The 18817-nt window shown below is 45.1% G+C and overlaps 1 protein-coding gene across 3 annotated transcripts in view; it reads left to right on the top strand.

The window, feature by feature from the left end:
• The window catches only part of LOC123507374 (protein brunelleschi-like), a 36821-nt gene extending 20136 nt beyond the window's left edge, over positions 1-16685 (top strand). For 2 of the 3 annotated variants that reach the window (XM_045260170.1, XM_045260171.1), the window contains 18 exons: positions 6746-6904; positions 7574-7765; positions 8004-8722; positions 9012-9186; positions 9383-9654; positions 10022-10162; positions 10422-10620; positions 10944-11054; positions 11326-11488; positions 11597-11742; positions 11874-11959; positions 12194-12433; positions 12570-12767; positions 12973-13345; positions 13455-13768; positions 14042-14222; positions 14473-14696; positions 14851-16685. In XM_045260170.1, the coding sequence (XP_045116105.1) occupies positions 6784-6904; positions 7574-7765; positions 8004-8722; positions 9012-9186; positions 9383-9654; positions 10022-10162; positions 10422-10620; positions 10944-11054; positions 11326-11488; positions 11597-11742; positions 11874-11959; positions 12194-12433; positions 12570-12767; positions 12973-13345; positions 13455-13768; positions 14042-14222; positions 14473-14696; positions 14851-15042 (4047 nt within the window). In that variant the 5' untranslated portion in view covers positions 6746-6783 and the 3' untranslated portion in view covers positions 15043-16685. The remainder of the gene's footprint in view (positions 1-6745; positions 6905-7573; positions 7766-8003; positions 8723-9011; positions 9187-9382; positions 9655-10021; positions 10163-10421; positions 10621-10943; positions 11055-11325; positions 11489-11596; positions 11743-11873; positions 11960-12193; positions 12434-12569; positions 12768-12972; positions 13346-13454; positions 13769-14041; positions 14223-14472; positions 14697-14850) is intronic. The other variant, XR_006675646.1, reaches the window with a different exon arrangement.
• Positions 16686-18817: the final 2132 nt, after the last annotated feature.

Here is an 18817-nt window from a genome sequence, read left to right as displayed (position 1 = left end):
TCTTCCTAATGTCGATAAAATGGTCTAATCGTACACAAATCAAGATTAAAACGTGTCCCGTTATTAAAGACGTAAAGTCAGGTCATATTAGGTTAGGTTAGGTTAGGTTAGATTGTTTGGTTAAATTAGGTCAGGTCAGGTTAAGTCAGGTTAGGTTAGGTTTGGTGAGGTTTGAAATAGAAACTAAAAGCATTCATTATATCTTACTCTTTTCTTTCAACTTTCTCTCGTGTTACTAATTTGTCACTTCTTTTCATGTTACTCTTTTCCTTCTACTTTCTTTCTCCTTACCAATTTCCCTATTACTTCAATTCACGTGATTCTCCATATTTTACCCAACAATCCCACCTATCACTTCTATCCACGTTGCTTTTTCGTATTTTTACCCAACAATCCCACCTGTTACTTCTATCCACTTTACTTTCCTTATTTCTATCCAACAATCCCTCCTGTTACCTCTATCCCCGTTACACTTCCTTATGTCTACCCAAACAATCCTCACACAAGCGATTTCTAAGAGCACTACCAGGAAACGAGTCTTGTAGGTCAGCTTTGCGCGCAGTGACGAGAGGGAAGCTAGCTGTGTGTGTGATACCTAACAGTAGAGTCAAGGCTAGCAGGCTAACCAGCATCTAGGTACTCTGGCCAGTCACTAGTGGTTGAGTAGGGTCCCTGGGTTCGAGAGAGAGAGAGAGAGAGAGAGAGAGAGAGAGAGAGAGAGAGAGAGAGAGAGAGAGAGAGAGAGACATTGCTTTATCTTGTGTAAGCATCTAAACACACACACACACACACACACACACACACACACACACACACACACACACACACACACACACACACTTCCCTTGAGCATTTTTGTATCAAACTGCCCTTTTTTTTTTCTTTTGTGTGTGTGTGTGTGTGTGTGTGTGTTACACCCCCCCACAAGGACACCCTCCGCCCCTCCCCTAGACCACTGCAGGGTAATAACTAACGCTTTTTTGATGTTTAATTTCTGGGTAGGGCTTTGGAATGCGGTAGTAGTGGTGGTAGTAGTAGTAGTAGTAGTAGTAGTAGTAGTAGTAGTAGTAGTAGTAGTGGTGGTGATGGTGGTAGTAGTAGTAGTAATTGTTGTTGTGGTGGTGGTGGTAGTGGTAGTGGTAGTAGTAGTGGTCGTGGTAGAAATGCTGCAGTTTTATTATTATTGTTATTTGTGGTGGTGGTGGTGGTAGTAGTAGTAGTAGTAGTTGTAGTAGTAGTGGGGGTGGTGGGGGTGGTGGTGGTGGTGGTGGTGGTGGTCTGACAGGCTAGTGTGGGTGTCACCATGCCTGCCTCGACCTGCCTCTCTCTCTCTCTCTCTCTCTCTCTCTCTCTCTCTCTCTCTCTCTCTCTCTCTCTCTCTCTCTCTCTCTCTCTCTCTCTCTCAGGTCAAGGCCAGAGACACGATAAAGAGAGCAAGCATAACGAGAGAGAGAGAGAGAGAGAGAGAGAGAGAGAGAGAGAGAGAGAGAGAGAGAGAGAGAGAGAGAGAGAGAGAGGCAGGATGACTAGTTAAGTGAGTGAGTAAGTGAGAGGGAGAGGTAGTGTGTGTATCAACCCTAGCGTGACACACACACACACACACACACACACACACACACACACACACACTATTGTACTTTCATTATATTCTTAATTGTTGTATTTTATAGTGTGATAGAAGTAGTAGTAGTAGTAGTAGTAGTAGTAGTAGTAGTAGTAGTAGTAGTAGTAGTAGTAGTAGTAGTAGTAGTAGTAGTAGTAGTAGTAGTAGTAGCAAGTAGTAGTAGTAGTAGTAGGAGGAGGAGGAGGAGGAGGAGGAGGAGGAGGAGGAGGAGGAGGAGGAGGAGGAGGAGGAGGAGGAGGAGGAATGCAATGTGAAGGAAGTATAATTTAGGATGATATCGACGAAGGAGGAGGTAGAGGAAGAGGATGAGACAAATTGAGGGGTAGGAGGAGGGCAAAGAGGAAGAAAATGAGGCAAGGGAGGGGAAGAGGAAGGAAATTAGGGATGAAAGAGGGCTTGGTGGGCGTCGGCGATAGAGAGGAGGAGGAGGAGGGAGGAGGAGGAGGAGGAGGAGGAGGAGGAGGAGGAGGGGCAGGGTGACGCATTAACCAGCCTACCCTGGAAACAAACCATTTCACCAAGGTCGTTCTCTCTCTCTCTCTCTCTCTCTCTCTCTCTCTCTCTCTCTCTCTCTCTCTCTCTCTCTCCTTTAACCTTTTTGCACATTACACAAATTCCTTTCCACAACATCCTTGCTACAACTTACACACTGCACCCAATTTTGATATCAAGTCAGACATTTAACTTAATTTCTCTTCACTTAGCACTATCTTCACATTCCTTCCACTATTTTAATGTCACTGAGTCATTTTTAAAGCCCAAGTGTTTTTTTTCTATTATTATCTCGCATTCCAAGTTATTTCAGCATCGTAAGCTTGTAAAATCATTGTCGTAACGTTCTCGCTAATTTATCGTAACTAACGCTCGTGACATTATCGTAAACTTCATCGTAATTTTGTAGTTGTGTTAGTTTTCATAGTAGGGTAAAGTTAAGGGTAGATTAGACTGTTAAATGGTAATCTCTTCATTATAGAGATCACGATTTAACCCCTTCAGTACCATGGCGCGTTTCCATATTCATTCTGCTTACTATTTGGTGATTTTATATAGCTTCAGAAACGTATGTGGGGGCTTGAAATAGTGAAGACTGTGGCCATTAATCTTCTGACCTCCATAGACCTTCCTAATGTCAATAAAATGGTCCAATCGTACACAAATCTTCAGGTAAAAAATGTGTCCCAATATTGAAGGGGTTTAAAAGCATTATTGGATTATTTTATGTATTGTTCCTGTCCTTTGGCTCTTTAAGGAGACTGACAACTGAGTGGGCCTTTTTTCTTTATATTTTTGCTGCCCTTGACCAGTCCTCCTGTGTTACATAGAAATGAAAAAAGAAATATGCGGGAGTATTTCTGGGCAAAGGCAACAAAAAATGACTAAAACAGGCGACCCACTTAACATTCCAGCCACCACAGAGTAGCCATAATCATAAGGTTTATTCTCAAACTCTTCTGTTCTTCACCTCCACTATATCAAAAGGCTGTATTTAACTTTACACCAGTTTTTCATCCCCTTCATTACTGGAACGCATTTTTACCATGAGTTTCGGGTGTGATTAGACGATTGTATTGACATTACGAAGGATCTCTAGAGGTCGAAAGATTAATGGCCAGAATCTCAACTATTTTTATCCCTACATAAGTTTCTGAAGATGTAGAAAACCACCAAATAGTGACCATGAATGATGTGAAAACGCGTCATGGTGCTGAAGAGGTTAAGGTGTTTTTACGGTTCTAAAGACAGATTGACGAGATTTTTACATTATTAACTGGAGAAACACTCTTGAAAACCCCGCTAATCATCTCTGTGACCTTGGAAAATAGTCGTGGGGAGAGCAAAGCGTTTCTAATTACGGACCAGTCTCCAAATCTGTTTATTGGAGTTAGTTTTAATTATGTTCTGTCTGAATTATGAAGCGGAGGTTAAGATTCCAGATATTAGTGCTATAACGAATGTCTTAACGTGTTAGTGGTGTTTCGTGACTAATGTGCCGCTGGGTTAGAGTATTTTAACGCATTTCTTAGTGTTGGTGTTTATTTTGAGCCTTGTCTGGCCTCCCCTGCCTCTTACACGGCCTCCTCTTCCTCACTCCCTCCTGCTTATTCCTCTCATTCTCCTCATCCTCTTCTTAATTCAAGTCAATTCGCCCTACTTTCATGCCAGCTGTGTGTGTGTGTGTGTGTGTGTGTGTGTGTGTGTGTGTGTGTGTGTGTGTGTGTGTGTGTGTGTGTGTGTGTGTGCACGCGCGTCTTAACAATGTTCCCACACCATTACTAGAACTACACACGGCTGGGTGCCTTTCACTCACACACACACACACACACACACACACACACACACACACACACACACACACACACACACACACACACACCTCAATACCTTTATCCGCTACTGCATTTTTCAGAGAGAGAGAGAGAGAGAGAGAGAGAGAGAGAGAGAGATTCATCTGCCTAGTTATATATATTTTTTTACATTAATAATTGTCTTTCCTCCTCCTCCTCCCTCGTCATCGTTGTCGTCTTCTTCAAGCTTGAATAGAATAGAGAAAGTGTCTAGTACTTCCTGAGAGTACCACCATTCTCTCTCTCTCTCTCTCTCTCTCTCTCTCTCTCAAGAACCTATTGCACGATTTTGTAAGTTTTCTCATCATCACCATTCTTTTCATCACCACTTCTTTCACCATCATCATCATCTCCCTCCTCCTCCCTTTGTCCTCCTCTTTCCTCCTTCCTCTCGCAAATTCGCAGTTTTATTTCCTTCTCCTCCTTCTCTTCATCTCTTTGTGGAAGGAGAGGAAATAGTGGGAAAGTGGAAAGTCGTGTGTGTGTGTGTGTGTGTGTGTGTGTGTGTGTGTTGTCCTCTGTAATCTTCGTCTTTCTTCATTCCTCTTTCTTGTATTGCTTCTTCCTCTTCTTCACCACTACCACCACCACCACCACCATCATCATCATCATCATCTTCTTTTCTTTTGTTTTGTTTTGTTTTGTCTTCCTCGTCTTTGTGAGAATGAGGATATGGAGCAGGAGGAGGAGGAGGAGGCGGTGTGTTACTTAATGTTCTACCTATGAATCACATCCTGACCTGTTGTCACACAAACACACACACACACACACACACACACACACACACACACACACACACACACACACACACACACACACACACACAGTTAAAAATACGTACAAGATAATGTTACTTCAGTCATCCAGTTGTATATATCATGTTAAGAATGCTTATTATCGTATGACAGATGGTTAGAAAGTATATTGCCTTTTTTTTGCAGTGATATGTATTACAGATAAATATTATAGATAAAGTATATATTATTTCTTGGATATTTTATTACTTGATTAGCATTTCACTTCAAAACCACCATTACTTCATCCATCCTTAACTTCTTCAGCACTGGGGCACATTTTTACCTTGAGTTTTGTGTAAGATTAGACCATTTTATTGACATTAGGAAGGGTCTATGGGGGTCAGAAGATTAGTGGCCACAGTCTTCACTATTTTAATTTGCCATGTAAGTTTCTGAAGCTGTATAAAATCACCAAATAGTAAGCAGAATGAATATGAAAATGCGTTATAGTACTGAAGGGGTTAACTTCAATACTGGGGCGTATTTTTACTGAGTTTTGTGTACGATTAGACCATTTTATTGACATTAGGAAGGGTCTATGGGGGTCAGAAGATTAGTGGCCACAGTCTTCACTATTTTAATCTCCCATGTAAGTTTCTGAAGCTGTATAAAATCAAACAGTAAGCAGAATGAGTATAGAAGCCCGTCATGTCACTGAAGGGATTAACTTTCACAATCCCCTGAGAGTTTAATCACATTTTCTTCAACGCTTGTGTCATTTGCAAATTTACCATGACATTACGTTTTTACTCATTAATGTTGCAGAGTTAGAGCAATCGTGGTTATTATTTTTAATGTTCGTACCTTTCACATAAAGATTAGCTTGGAATGTTTGCCTTTCCTTCATTACAGAGAGTAGTGAAGGCTGTAGTGGATTGAGTAAGTCATTAAGCAATTGTGTTATTAGTTTCAATGAGTGTGTGTGTGTGTGTGTGTGTGTGTGTGTGTGTGTGTGTGTGTGTGTGTGTGTGATTATGGGTGATGAGGTGAGGGAGAAAGTGGTTATAATGAGTGGATGTTTAGCTGGGTGAGGATTGAAGGCAATGAATGGTTAGGTAGGTGTGTGTGTGTGTGTGTGTGTGTGTGTGTGTGTGTGTGTGTGTGTGGTTGGGAGATGGAAGGATGGGTTAAGTGAATGCATGGGTGGATATAAAAATCTTGAGGTGGAAGTGAGTGGAAGAGATAGCTGGATGAGAGGAAGGTGGATGGATTAGTAACTGGAAAAATAGATATGTGGATGATTTAGTGGATGTATGTGTAGATGGAATGACTGAAACCAAGTGGATGTTTAAATTAAGAAATACAGAATGGGTTAGTTACTTGAGATGTGTGTGTGTGTGTATGTATGTGTGTGGTAGGTTGCAAGTTGCTCTCCCTCTCTCCCTTACCACACTGACCACAAGCTAAAACTTCCTCTCATGACTCCCAATTGAGTGTGTTGTTGTGTGTGTTTGAACCTTGAACTCAATTGTTCACTTATCAACAGCTGTAAGACTGACACCCCAAACAAAACACAGGAAGGCACTGCTCATTATTGTGTTGTGAGGAGTGTTGTGTCATGCAGTTGTGTTTCCCAGTGTGTTATGAATTTACTTGTGTTGTGTGATGCAGTGCTGTTTCTTTCCCATGGTGTGTTACAGATTCACTCATTTCTGTGTTCTGTGATGCAGTGGTGTTCCTTCCTCCATTGTGTGTGTTGCAGATTCACTCATGTTGTGTGATGCAGTGGTGTTCCTTCCTCCATTGTGTGTGTTGCAGATTCACTCATTATGTTGTGTGATGCAGTGGTGTTCCTTCCATGGGGTGTGTTGCAGATTCACTCATTATTGTGTTGTGTAATGCAGTGGTGTTCCTTCCCCTGGGGTGTGTTGCAGATTCACTCATTATGTTGTGTGATGCAGTGCTGTTCCTTCTCCTGGGGTGTGTTGCAGATTCACTCATTATTGTGTTGTGTAATGCAGTGGTGTTTCTTCCCTCAGGGTGTGTCCAGGGGTGAGTGCAGCGGGCGGGGAGGGACATGAGGTCGTCAGTGAGTGTGATCCTGTCCACCCCTCCACCCGTCACCACCATGAGTTATCCAGACTACACCACCAGCCCCCACCACCACCAGACCCTGCTGGTGCTCGTCAGACAAGTGGGTAAGTCGCCTCCTCACCCACACTTTTTCTGTTCGTCAATAGAAAAAGAAGGAATTATATGGAAGGAAATGCTTAGTTGTCTCTTTCCCAACAAAAATATTAGTTTGTGAGAAGATTTATTTTGAGGTGTTGTTGTGATGGAGTTTGTCTTTTATCAATGTATTTTTTTTTTTTTTTTTTTTTAATTGAGAATGTGAATTATATACATACTGTCGTGTGTTTTTTTATTCTTGTTTCCATGATTTAGTGTCATTTCATTTCTGTGATTTATTGATATTTTTATTTTTAAGTTTTACCATTTCTTTTCATATAATTAACCAATATTTTTCCTTTCAAATCTATTATTACTTAATTTCCATGATTTACTGATGTTTGCAATTTCAGTCTGTTATTCATCTGCAGTTCTGTGACTTGTGTTTCCTTTTTGATAACCTGCCCCATTCTTTCTTTAGTAACTGTGTCTATCTCATGTTTTCATGCCATATCTATTTTTGCATCAATCTTCCATGCCTATGTCAGATAAATGTTCTTTACCGAGCCACATACAGGTGTTAGGCTTATGTCTGAATGGGTCAATGTATCAGGCACATTCAGCATTCCCTCACCAGCTACACCTGACACCTTCCCTCAGCAGCCATGGCAACCTCCTGATTGCCCTCTCCTCCTCAGGATCCCAATTAAAGAGCCGCTCGTTCCATAAACTGTACGAGCGAATCAGCAGAGTCGGCCACGTCAAGGTGAACGACTCTAATGGGTCCCAGCGGCCAGTGTGGGTCACCTACCGCCGGGACTACCCCATTGAGAACAACGACTGGGGCGACTTCCAGACACACCGCAGAGTCCTGGGTATCATCACCATAGGTCAGTGTGGCTCTGCTTGTTTGGCCTCTTTCCCTCTAGTATCTACTTATTTGATTGTTGATTGTTGATGTAGAAAAAGGGAAAATGAAATCAGGTTGTTCATTTGATGAGGTAGTTTATCAGTTAAGGAGTCATTCTTGTTATTCTTTACTGTTCTTTTATTTGATTGAGTAGACTAATTTTAACAAGGGATCTTTGAAGTTACAATCTGTGACTGACTTGCTGGCTTGCCCTCCAGGTCAGGTGGGTAGCCAGAGTGACCTGAATGATATCTGCAAGCAGCATGAGAGCCTCAAGGTCAAGTATTCCTCCACGCTGTATGACTCACGCTGCATCATCTTGGGACTCAACCCAGATGGCACCATGTATGAAGCGGCCTCCCAGGGGCCTTCCCGCAGCACCTCTCCAGACCCAAGCGGCACGCCAGACCCCGGAGGCGCCCCACAGACACCCGTCCCGGCCATCAACGGCCATGCTCACGTCAAGAAGGTGTCCGCCGGCAGCACGGACCGGGACAGCGGTGTGTACGAAACGGTCGGTGGGGAGGAGAAGCCTACCGACTCAGACAGCCACTCTGAAGGTGCAGCCGACCTGAAGATTGACACCAATCATGTCAATGGGTCAGACTCCGGCAGTGAGAGCACCAGTGAGGCTGGCTGCTGCGAGGAGAACAAGGCGGACTCCCCGCGAGATTCTGCTGTGGAATCCATGCTGGACACAAGCCACTCCTCCATCAACTCCTCAGCCTCCCAGGCATCCAAAGTGTCCCTCCACCCACCCTCTAATTTCAAGACCCGGGCGCTGTTCTACCCGACTGGAGAGCATGCGGTGAACATTGAGAGTCAGCTGCAGGAGTTTGTGAGTTCCCTGTTCTGGGTGTTGGAGTCCAAGCGCCTGGACAAGAGTCAGGAGAAGCTGGAGCGCCCACCGCTGCTCTGTGCTCCCTTTGAACGCAAGGTGAGTCAGCAGCTGCGCTCCCTTTGAACGCAAGGTGAGTCAGCAGCTGCCTCGCCTCACGTCCATTATTCGGTGTGTGTTCAAGTCACTCGTTAGACTCAATGTTTACTAAAGTGATGTCATTTCAAAAGTGCAATACACACTTGCTATTCTTGAAAGTATGTTATGTTGTGCAGTTGTTTAGTATTTTAACCAAGCATTAATTGGAAGAATTCTGTATTGACTTGTTGCTGGATTGTTTTGTGAGGCACCACAGCCTTGCTGCTTCTAACACACCAATGCTTAACAGGACTTCATTGGACTGGACATGGACTCGCGCACCAACAAAAAGCGGTGCGCAGGTCGGCTCAGGAAGCAGCTGGCAGACCTCACCCTCCAGGCAGGCCTGCCCGTGGAGGCCATTGTTCAGTACAGTCATGCTGCTGACACACTGCGCCACTGTAATGACTGGCTCTGGCTCGCAGGTTGGCCTCATTGTATTGACAGTTCCTCGGGTTTTGGGATTACATATTCTATTGAATTGTATTTTAGAAATTTCTTTTGATATTAATCTACTCTGTCCCATTGCATGGCAGTGTTGTGAGTCTGTTTACTGTGGTGCCATGTTAAGCAGAAGCATTTGTTGCACTGTTGATGGCACGAGACCTTCCCTCTTCACAGCGTGCTTTGAGGGGCTGTGTGCAGCGTCGGTAGTGATGCTGTACCCAAACCTGCGACGCAGTGTGGGGCTGCAGCGCTACTCTAGTCTAGGAGTTGGGGGCCACCAGGGTGGGGCGGGTGGTGTGCTCAGCAGGAGTCGCAATGGTTCCATCAACACCAACTCTCTGCCCACCGGTCTGGAGCCCACCATCATCAAGCAGACCAGCAAGCACTGCCTCTCCCCGGATGACATTGTGGAGAAGTACCGAGAGGCCATTGTCCACTATAGCAAGGTGAGGCAGCCAGCACTCTGCCTTCCACCAGGCACTGCCACTGATACTTTCTTGCCTACTGTAAAGCACTTGGCTGTCACACATGATTGATATTAGATACTCACTTAGGTGCTAAAAAATGTTATTCTTTGGCCATATGTTACTTTTGTAAGTTATATTTCCTTGTGAAGTATTTTTCCTGAGTCCTGGTGATGTGTGGCATGGACAGTTAGGTGTGGCTATCACTGTGTGTGATGGGATGACACTGCAATATCTATGAAATGGGCACTGGTGACTGAAGTACATTGCTTTACTTGTAACATTAGCCATAAGGTCTTATTGGAGCACTATAACTGAATTGATTGATGGTTGTTTACCTCCTCCACAGTACCGCAATGCTGGTGTGGTGGAGACCGAGGCCAGCATCAAAGCAGTCCATGTCCTCATTGAGCAGAGGAGATACCTCATGGCAGCAGAGTTCCTCTCCAATGTGGTGTTCATCAACCTCCAGCTCTCTGATGAGGAGAAGGCAAGTGTGTTATGATGCTGCTTACCTTGAGATGGCTCATGTCTTCAGATGTGGTAAAAGGTGCAAAATGAAGGTGGCTGAGGCATTAGCAGCATATGAGAAAGTGAGAAAGAGAGAGAGGAATAGTGGGTGGTGTCACAGTGGTAATTGACTGAACATACAGCATGTGTGTGCACCCAGTTCATGGTGAGTGGTCAGCCTCCCTTTCTCTGGAATGGTGCAAGGAAGGTGGCCACTCACCCCACTGTCACTGTTACAGATTGCCCGCTTCAGTGCCCTGGCAGACCTGTACCATCAAGTGGGATTCCAGCGCAAAGCTTCCTTCTTCCGGCGTGTGGCAGCCATGCGGTGTGTGGCGCCCCAGAACCAGCAGCCTGACTGGGGTCAGTGTTACCGCCTGCTGCTGCAGACCCTTGATGGCCACAAGGTCTGTCTGGACCCTCTGGAGTTCAGGAAAGGTGAGGCTGAGCTTGACACAACTTCATGTTCTCCTTGGTGCCTGCTATATGTCACCAACAATAGCAGATTTTCTGTGTGTGTGTGTGTGTGTGTGTGTGTGTGTGTGTGTGTGTGTGTGTGTGTAAATGAGTCTCATCAACAGCTTAAGAGATTTCAAGGAAAACTCAACTTAATTATTGTGTTATGTTGCTGTAAAGTGAATTTTGTTCATAGTGATGTTAATGAACTTAGTCTAAACTGTGACAAATACCCAATTTAAGATTTTCTATGCCTATTTTGTATACATGATATAGAAGGTGATGTGCTCTGTGATCCCACTCAGATGGAAGCCAAGGATGGCCATCCCTGCAGATTCAGATCCTACAGGAGCTGGTGGGCACATCACGAAGGATGGGCCAGAATGCCCTCTGCACACGTCACCAGGCCTTCCTAAGTAAGATATGTTGATTGTGCTGTCTGCTTGGTCTTATCAGGACCTGCAAACGTTTGAACAGAGATTAATATTATTTAAGTTTTGCAAATGTGTTAGTAGTTACATCTGGTGGAAGGCTTCACCTCCACTGTGTAATCAGACATTGATTGTTTGGGTTGTTGCACTTGGGACTGGGTGTTGGATAACTATCATTTTATATATATTTTGTCATCTTCTATGGTATCTTTAGTTTTTGAGCTAATATGAGTGTTGCCTTGTGTGTGTGTGTCAGTGAGTGCCATGCTGCCGCACCTCAAGGATGCAGAGCGCCAGGAGACGGCTCTCATGCTGGAATCCCTGAGTGCCCGCAGTGGCAGCGGTCCGGCCCCACTTGTGGTGCAGGAGACTGGCATCATCATTCCTCCTGTTAACTTCCTCAACATCCCCACATGCAGGTGAGTCTGCACACCTTGAGGCATCCTACATGATGGGTGGGCTTAGAGTTTTGACATGCCTGTACAACATAACAATGACTGTGACTAATGTTCCTTTTCTCCCGACAGGCGGGTGCGCATCATCTCTCCAGCAGGAGGCCGGAAAGCTGAGAAAAAGTCATCACTGATACCTGAAGATGACAATGGACCCTTCATCTTCTCACCCTTCTCGTCCCTCTCCAATAACAATGAGAGGAAATCTCAGGGAAAAGTCGGTGAGTAACTTGTTTGAACTGGAAGCAGTGTGGAGAGGGTGAAGCAACAGTACAGGGCAAGGAGGACTTTGTGGCCCAGAGCCCCCACCTCTCTGACCATTGACTGTCATGTGTTTCTCTCTCCCATTCAGATTTTGACTGGGTGGAAGGTGATGTCTGTGAAGTTTGTCTAGAGCTGGAGAACCCTATGCCTTTTGAACTCAAAATCACAACCATGGTAAGCTTTACATTGTAAAGTAGACACATTATCTTCAGTTTAGAAATATAAACATTTGTCAAATAATGATAAAATATTTAGTAATTTTCATTTTGAATGAGTCCTAATTTTCTCTGTGTTGGTATTATTTGCCTTGTTTTCATGTAGCATCTTAACTTCATCATAAGTAGCAAGGCAGTGGGTTGTGTTCATAGTTGTCCATCTGTACATGCCTTGATGTGTTGGGTGTTACAGATGCTCATCACAGAAGAGGTTCAGTTTGAGTCCTGGACCTCCACCATTGTGCTGAAGAATGAGCGTGGGCTGCAGTCCATCACCCTGAGAGGGAGGCCACAGGGGTCTGGGCAGCTGCAGATCACTGGCTACTCCTCCACAGTGATGGGGGTCACCAGTAACTGCCGCTTCAAGTTCCTGCCTCACCTGCGGACGCCACAGTACACCATCAATGTGGTGCCTGCCCTACCCATGATACAGGTGAGGCTGCTGAACAAAGGCAAACACAAGCCAGACCAGACACCTTACTGGGAAGTGTGCTGCTGTACATGCTACAACTATTATCCATGCCTGTACCTTAATTGTGTTGTGATACAGTGGTGTGGTTGTGCTTCAGATCCTGTCCGGCAACAGCAGCACAGGCAGTCTTGGTGTGGAGCAAGCTGTGGGTGAGGAGTGTGGCAGCCTCCACCTGTCCCTGTCTGCCGGGGAGACTCACGAATGCTCGGTGGTGCTCCACAACGTCTCCTCTCAACCTGTGGAGGAACTCACCATCAGCCTGGAGTCAAAGATGGACAAGGACACGCTGCACCAGGTACATCACGTACATGTTCCCTGTGCTGAGTTATGCCTCACATATGTGTACATGCTCAGGCCCTGAGTCAGGACCTGCATCTCTTACAGTATGACCTTTTTTTTTTTTCAAAGTTATTATCATCACTACTGTTTATATGCAGTTTCTTGTAAATTGTGATGGGCTTAGAAGTGATGGCAGTGAGTGACAGTGTGTTGTGCCACAGGTGTTTCAGTACAGCCGAGAGAACCTCCAGGCCCAGCTGCCCATCCCCCCTGGTGGCCGTGCCTCCCTTACCCTCTACGTGTATGCTGCCTGTGACTTCCTTGCGCCAGGCAGGCTTGACGAGTCCTTGGAAACGACCAGCCTGCTCTCAGGCAGTGAACCACCATCCCTGGTGTCTGGCGGGCCTCCCTCCCTTCCCTCAAGACAGTCGGTGGCCACCTCCAGCACCCGTGCCGCTCCTCGTGCCCGCCGCGCTGACTCCTCCGCCTCGCTGCTGTCCTCTCGCTCTGGCTCCAGCATGAGGTCTGGCTCCTCCTCCTCCACCCAGGCAGCCACCTCCAGCATGAGGACCCGCACCACGGCACCCACCCCAGGTGAGCGCCTGCCACCTGCTCCTCAACACAACCCACCACCGTTTCCCTCATGCACTCACTGACATATAACTGGAGGTGCCCACCTGAAGGTCTGTTCCTTCCCTTTCAGGCTGCAGCAACAGGACTCTGGAGGCCAACCTGCTGGTGAAGTACTCGGGGGGGGCTGGGATGAGTGCCGAGTACTGCCGCAGCACACAGGTGGCAGTGAGTGTGGAGGTGACACCATCCCTGCAGGTGACGCGCTGGGATGTGCTGCCGGCAGAACTGCCCCACCAGTGCTACGTGGTGCTGGACCTGCTCAACTGTGCCACCCATGAGATGGACCTCCATTACACTCCCACCAAACACATTCTCATTGAGGCGGGGGATTCCTGCCGAGTGCCTGTGCCTGTCGACCGCTGCCCCCTGGCCACCCTCACTGAGGTACTCGCCACTCACCCCACGATACAGCTGGTGTCTTGTGATAAACCATAACACTTGTAGGCTTTTCATCATAAAACATTTTTAAATCTCAAAAATTCATTCAGAAAAATTTCATTATTGTTAGCGGCACAGATTTTTGGAGTTGAAATAATCCATGGCTTTGATTTGACAGCTGGTCCAGAGACATGGCTGTACAACTACATTCATTAGTATTCTAAAATCATGTTCATATATTCATATGTTAGGAAACTTATTTAATCTCATTTTTCCCAGGATGGTCGAGAGAGTGAGAGTGGATGGGGTTGGTCCGAGGTGCTGGGTGGCCATGTAGCCTCCTTAGTAGAGCTGCGCTGGACTCTCGGCCCCAATGACACCCCTGGACGTGCCTCCCTGACTGGCATAACCTTCCCTCCCTCCACTCATGACCTCATCACCATGGCTCCCATACACTGGGGTGAGGCATCAAGGGTGTCTTTGTGATCCGTATCTGGTGCTGTGTTGGTCTTATAGTCACCATGTCATCTTTAAAAAACCAATACCTATGCACCATATATCCTAAATGACAACACAACAGTCTGCTGACACATAAGAAAGTAGCTGGGACACTTATTCATTTGAGTGTAACTGCTTCAAGCCCTAAAACCAGTGACTTGTATTGTGTTTATATTAGCAATGAGTCTTAGTGTGTTGTTGTTTGTCTACAGAGGTGCAGGTTGATGGGCAAGAGGTTGTAGGTGGGACAGAGAATAGTGGTGTGGTGGGTCGGCCGCTGCAGCTTGGCGTGGGCATCACCAACACCAGTGGGGCGCCTCTACCACCCCTCAGCCTGCGCATCACAGCCTTCCAGGACCACCAGAATGGCCACCTCAACTACCGCCTGGATGCCAAGATGACCACCATTGGGGCCACCAAGCTCACCACCCCACAGGCATGTTGCTTCACTGTTTGTACATAGCCACTCATTAGTGATACAGCAACATATTTCCTGTACCTCAAAATGACATGATTTTTTTCTTCCAAACTTTACCGAGTCTGTCAATATTTCGTGACATGTAATAAGGTTTGTTTTCTCCATCGTACAGCTGAAAGAAGGCGAGGAGTTCCGGCATTGCTGTGGACTGGTGTTCTTCACGGCAGGTGTGTTCAAGGTTGAGGTGACTTGTTCCCCGGCAGCAGTGGCAGCGCAGACCTCCTTCTATGAGAACATCACACCAGCCCACCAACATGCCTGGAAGTTTGCCCCACCCCTGGAGATCACAGTGACTGATGCCTGAAGTGGAGGAGGTTCCTGTCCACATACTGACCTGAAGGAGGTGAAGAGGCATGCTGGAAGTGCTGGTTAGTCTCTAGGGAAGGTTGGTCTACTGTCTATGGGATTGTATGGTTAACAGTTAAACTAAACCAACACCTGCATGTAACTTTTGTTTTGCTGCCCACTGGAGACCTGCTAGGCAGCAGTGTAATGTAGCATAATGGTGGGTTGGGTTGTTCTGTCTGTAAACATTTTTGAAATGGTAGTAGTATTTTCCTAATGCAGTATTATGCTGGTGGTCTTCCTTCTGGTAGCCCAAGCCGGGGTACTGTTTACTGCCTGTTTTGCTACAATGAGGAGTGTTGGAAACGAGCCATAAAGCCCTGTGTTAGCAAGACCCGTAGGCCCACCTAGTTGTGTGTGTGGTGTTGTCGCCCCTCGTAGCCGCCCTCAGGACTAATGCCCCCAGATAATACTACTCGGTTGTTTTATTGTTGAAATACTACTTGGTGTTTATCATTCAGAGGTGTGGTAAGAATGCATTTTTCACCTGTGGTCAGACTTTAACCATTGGCAGTGGAGGGCAGACCTGTCCGTGTGTGAGGGTTGTGTTTGTTCTGCCCCGAGTACCTGGCTGCTGCATCAGGCCAACAATTGGAGCACAGTGAGTGAAGTGAGTGAAGCACCTCCGTGAGTGAAGGTTGCAGGTAACAAAGCTCAGAAACTTTGCCTTGATTCATGTCATTCTCAAAAAGGGGTGTGAAATTCTATGACAAAATACTGTATATGAATTGCATTAATACAACCAAAGTACCATAGAGTGATATGTATATTAAGCACAGTTTATATAGTTATTCTAAGGTGCCCTCATCATGTACTGATTGATATGTACAACAGCACAATATTTGTGCATTTTGAATTTTGTGATATGTATATTTGAGTGTATGATAATGTAAAAATTGAATGTATACTACTCCTGCTAGTTGCTGTTTAGTTGTTGTTGGCTTCATTTTGCAATACTACTTTTTTAAAGGGACAAATTCTTCTGTATTCCTAAAAACAGTTTAATGGTTGAGACATGAGTGTGCTCTTCTACCTTTTTTCCTCCTCCTCTACAGGAACACCTAAATACTCAAACCATTGTTTTAATCTCAGCAAGGGGTCCTGCACCACTACCTCTGTAACACTCAGCTCTTGATGGAAAGCTGACCTATGAAGTGTCTGTCTTTGCAGTTTACCTGAGAAGTGTCTGTTTCTTACCAATACAGACTCTGTGCCTATGATGAACAAAAAAAGCAGATCCTTTATAGTATCAAAAGTTACAACAAAGCCATGAGTCATGACTGCCTTGCTCTTCCCTACCAAAGCAGCGGGCGTGTACTTGATGCTCACCTCACCAGCCCAGCCCAGCCCAGACCTGAGGGTGCTATGGGATGTGCTGTAGTAGTCTGTTAGCTCCCATGGGGCAACACAGCCACTGCTCCCTTCACCACACTGGCTGACATACAAGGAACTCTGGGTGCTGGAATATTGCTGTTTGTCTGTCAACTCATTACTTTGGTTGTAAGAGACATCTGTTTGTTCCTTTGGACACACCAAGTCTTCTGCTTTGAGACATTATGACAAACTTATCATTTAGGTGATGTTAATAAAAATTAAGTTACATTACCTCTTTACTCTATGTTGGGGCAGTATCTTTTTTGTCACATGGAAATGAACAAAGTAGAATGATGGTGCATAAGATAATAAATATCCTTAGGTTAGTACAAGTAATAAATATGATTTCCTATGTACTGTGCCCATACTTTCATAAAGACATTTAGTAAAGAAAGACAAGATCTGATGCATGAATGAGTAAACATTTTGGTATGATTAGTAATGCACAGGATTCCATCACATGCTCGTGTTGTTACTTATTTGTGTGCTGCCCTGTCCTTGCTCCAAAGTAAGATGTGATTATTTATGCCCTAACATCACAACTTATTTTCTCTTAAAGTACTCACTATGCTCTCTATGACTATTTATAAGCCTGTTACCTTACTCAATCTTACAAAGCTAAATACCATCAGTAGCTTGGGAAACTGCTACAACTCTGAGGTTTGTCACTGGTTGGCACTGTGGCTGAAACCTGACTCTTTCAACGACAAGTCCAATCTTTCCCACCAGCAGCGGTAGATGCTTCTATAGTCTCAGCATTAATGAAAACTGGTTCTGTGGTGCATGGACAGGACAGCGTATCAGTGGGTAATCACACGTAACTTGAATCAGTATTTTTCATGTAGGGAAATGCACAAGATAAATTAAAGAGTGGCAAGTAGTGGATAAGGAAGGCATGGATGGGTGTGTCTGCCTTGCTTTTCTCTCTGGTTGTCATCTCTGAGCCTCTCAACACCCTTGCTGTTTGGTACACTCACTGTTTGCTGCAAGCCTGAACCCCACACTTCCTCAATGCTTCCTGTCACTCAGCGATAACGATCTTCTCCCACTTTAATCTCTTTTTTCAGATCCTAAGGTGCAGAAATAACTTCAGCTCAAACTCATACATGTTGAGCAATAAAATAATTAGTGAGAGATTATTCTTGTGTGTGTGTGTGTGTGTGTGTGTGTGTGTGTGTGTGTGTGTGTGAGTGAGTGAGTGTGTTTGAGTGAATGTGTTTGAGTGAATGTGTGTGTGTGTGTGTGTGTGTGTGTGTGTGTGTGTGTGTGTGTGTGTGTGTGTGTGTGTATGAGTGAGTGAGTGTTTGAGTGAATGTGTGTGTGTGTGTGTGTGTGTGTGTGTGTGTGTGTGTGTGTGTGTGTGTGTGTGTGTGTGTGTGTGTGTGGGGGTGGCGATGAGTGATTGAGTGTGTGTGTGGGGTGGGTGTGTGTGTGTGTGTGTGTGTGTGTGTGTGTGTGTGTGTGTGTGTGTGTGTGTGTGTGTGTGAGCGCAAGTGGAGTGCCAAGATAAGAGTAGAAGGAGCAGGCGTTGTAGCCTCTTATGTGCCTGGCGGTAACTATACTGGGTAGTGTCTGTTAATTAATGCTACGGTTATTTTTATTTCAGACTGATTACTGATGTATTTATAAATGTTGAAAGACAAATTTTTTTTTTTTTTTTTTTTTTTTGTTATGTATATGATTCAGCATTTTGTTTGATATGTTCCACCTGAAAATCACACTATAGATATTATTGTAAATCCTCTCTATATTGTTATATCTGTATATATGTTCATATGGACCTAATAAAACGTCAATTTAGTCATGGGGCAATTACTGTTCCCTTCGTGTTAGTTAAGACAGGCTCTGGTCTCCTCTATAATGCTGAGCTGGATCGTTGTGGTCTTGCTGCTTGATGCTCTTTAATTTGTTATGGTAATTTATGGAAACATTTGACAATTTCACACCATAGCTTCACTTATATTTAAGAAAATAAATGTTGTGCACCCTGCTGTAAGGGAAATAAATGTAGATAGATGAATGCATAACACATTAATGTTTTTAAGACATAGAAAAGTCACAAAAGCCACTCAGGACTCGGAGGGTGTAGCAGGTGTGCCCTCAGTCTGTCATGTTCAGCTACAACATTGCACACAACTGACTGTTTTGACAGCCGGTGTTGTGGCGCTGCAGCAAACTCTTGAGGTGACCACGCCTAGAATTGTTTGAGACGCATCCCCGAGCCCATGCACTTGTTGATGTGCTCACGCCTGTGGGATGAGTTATTCTATTAAGGAGTTGGTGGTGGAGTCGTCCCTGATGGCACAAACATCTGGAGAGTCATTTGTGGAAATGCTGTTAGTGGAAGGGCTGTCTGTGGA

This window comes from Portunus trituberculatus, chromosome 22, assembly GCF_017591435.1.
Source record: "Portunus trituberculatus isolate SZX2019 chromosome 22, ASM1759143v1, whole genome shotgun sequence".
In the NCBI taxonomy this organism is placed as follows: Eukaryota; Metazoa; Arthropoda; class Malacostraca; order Decapoda; family Portunidae; genus Portunus; species Portunus trituberculatus.
Note: the sequence above shows the minus strand (reverse complement) of the source record. Positions and strands in the feature narration are given on the sequence as shown.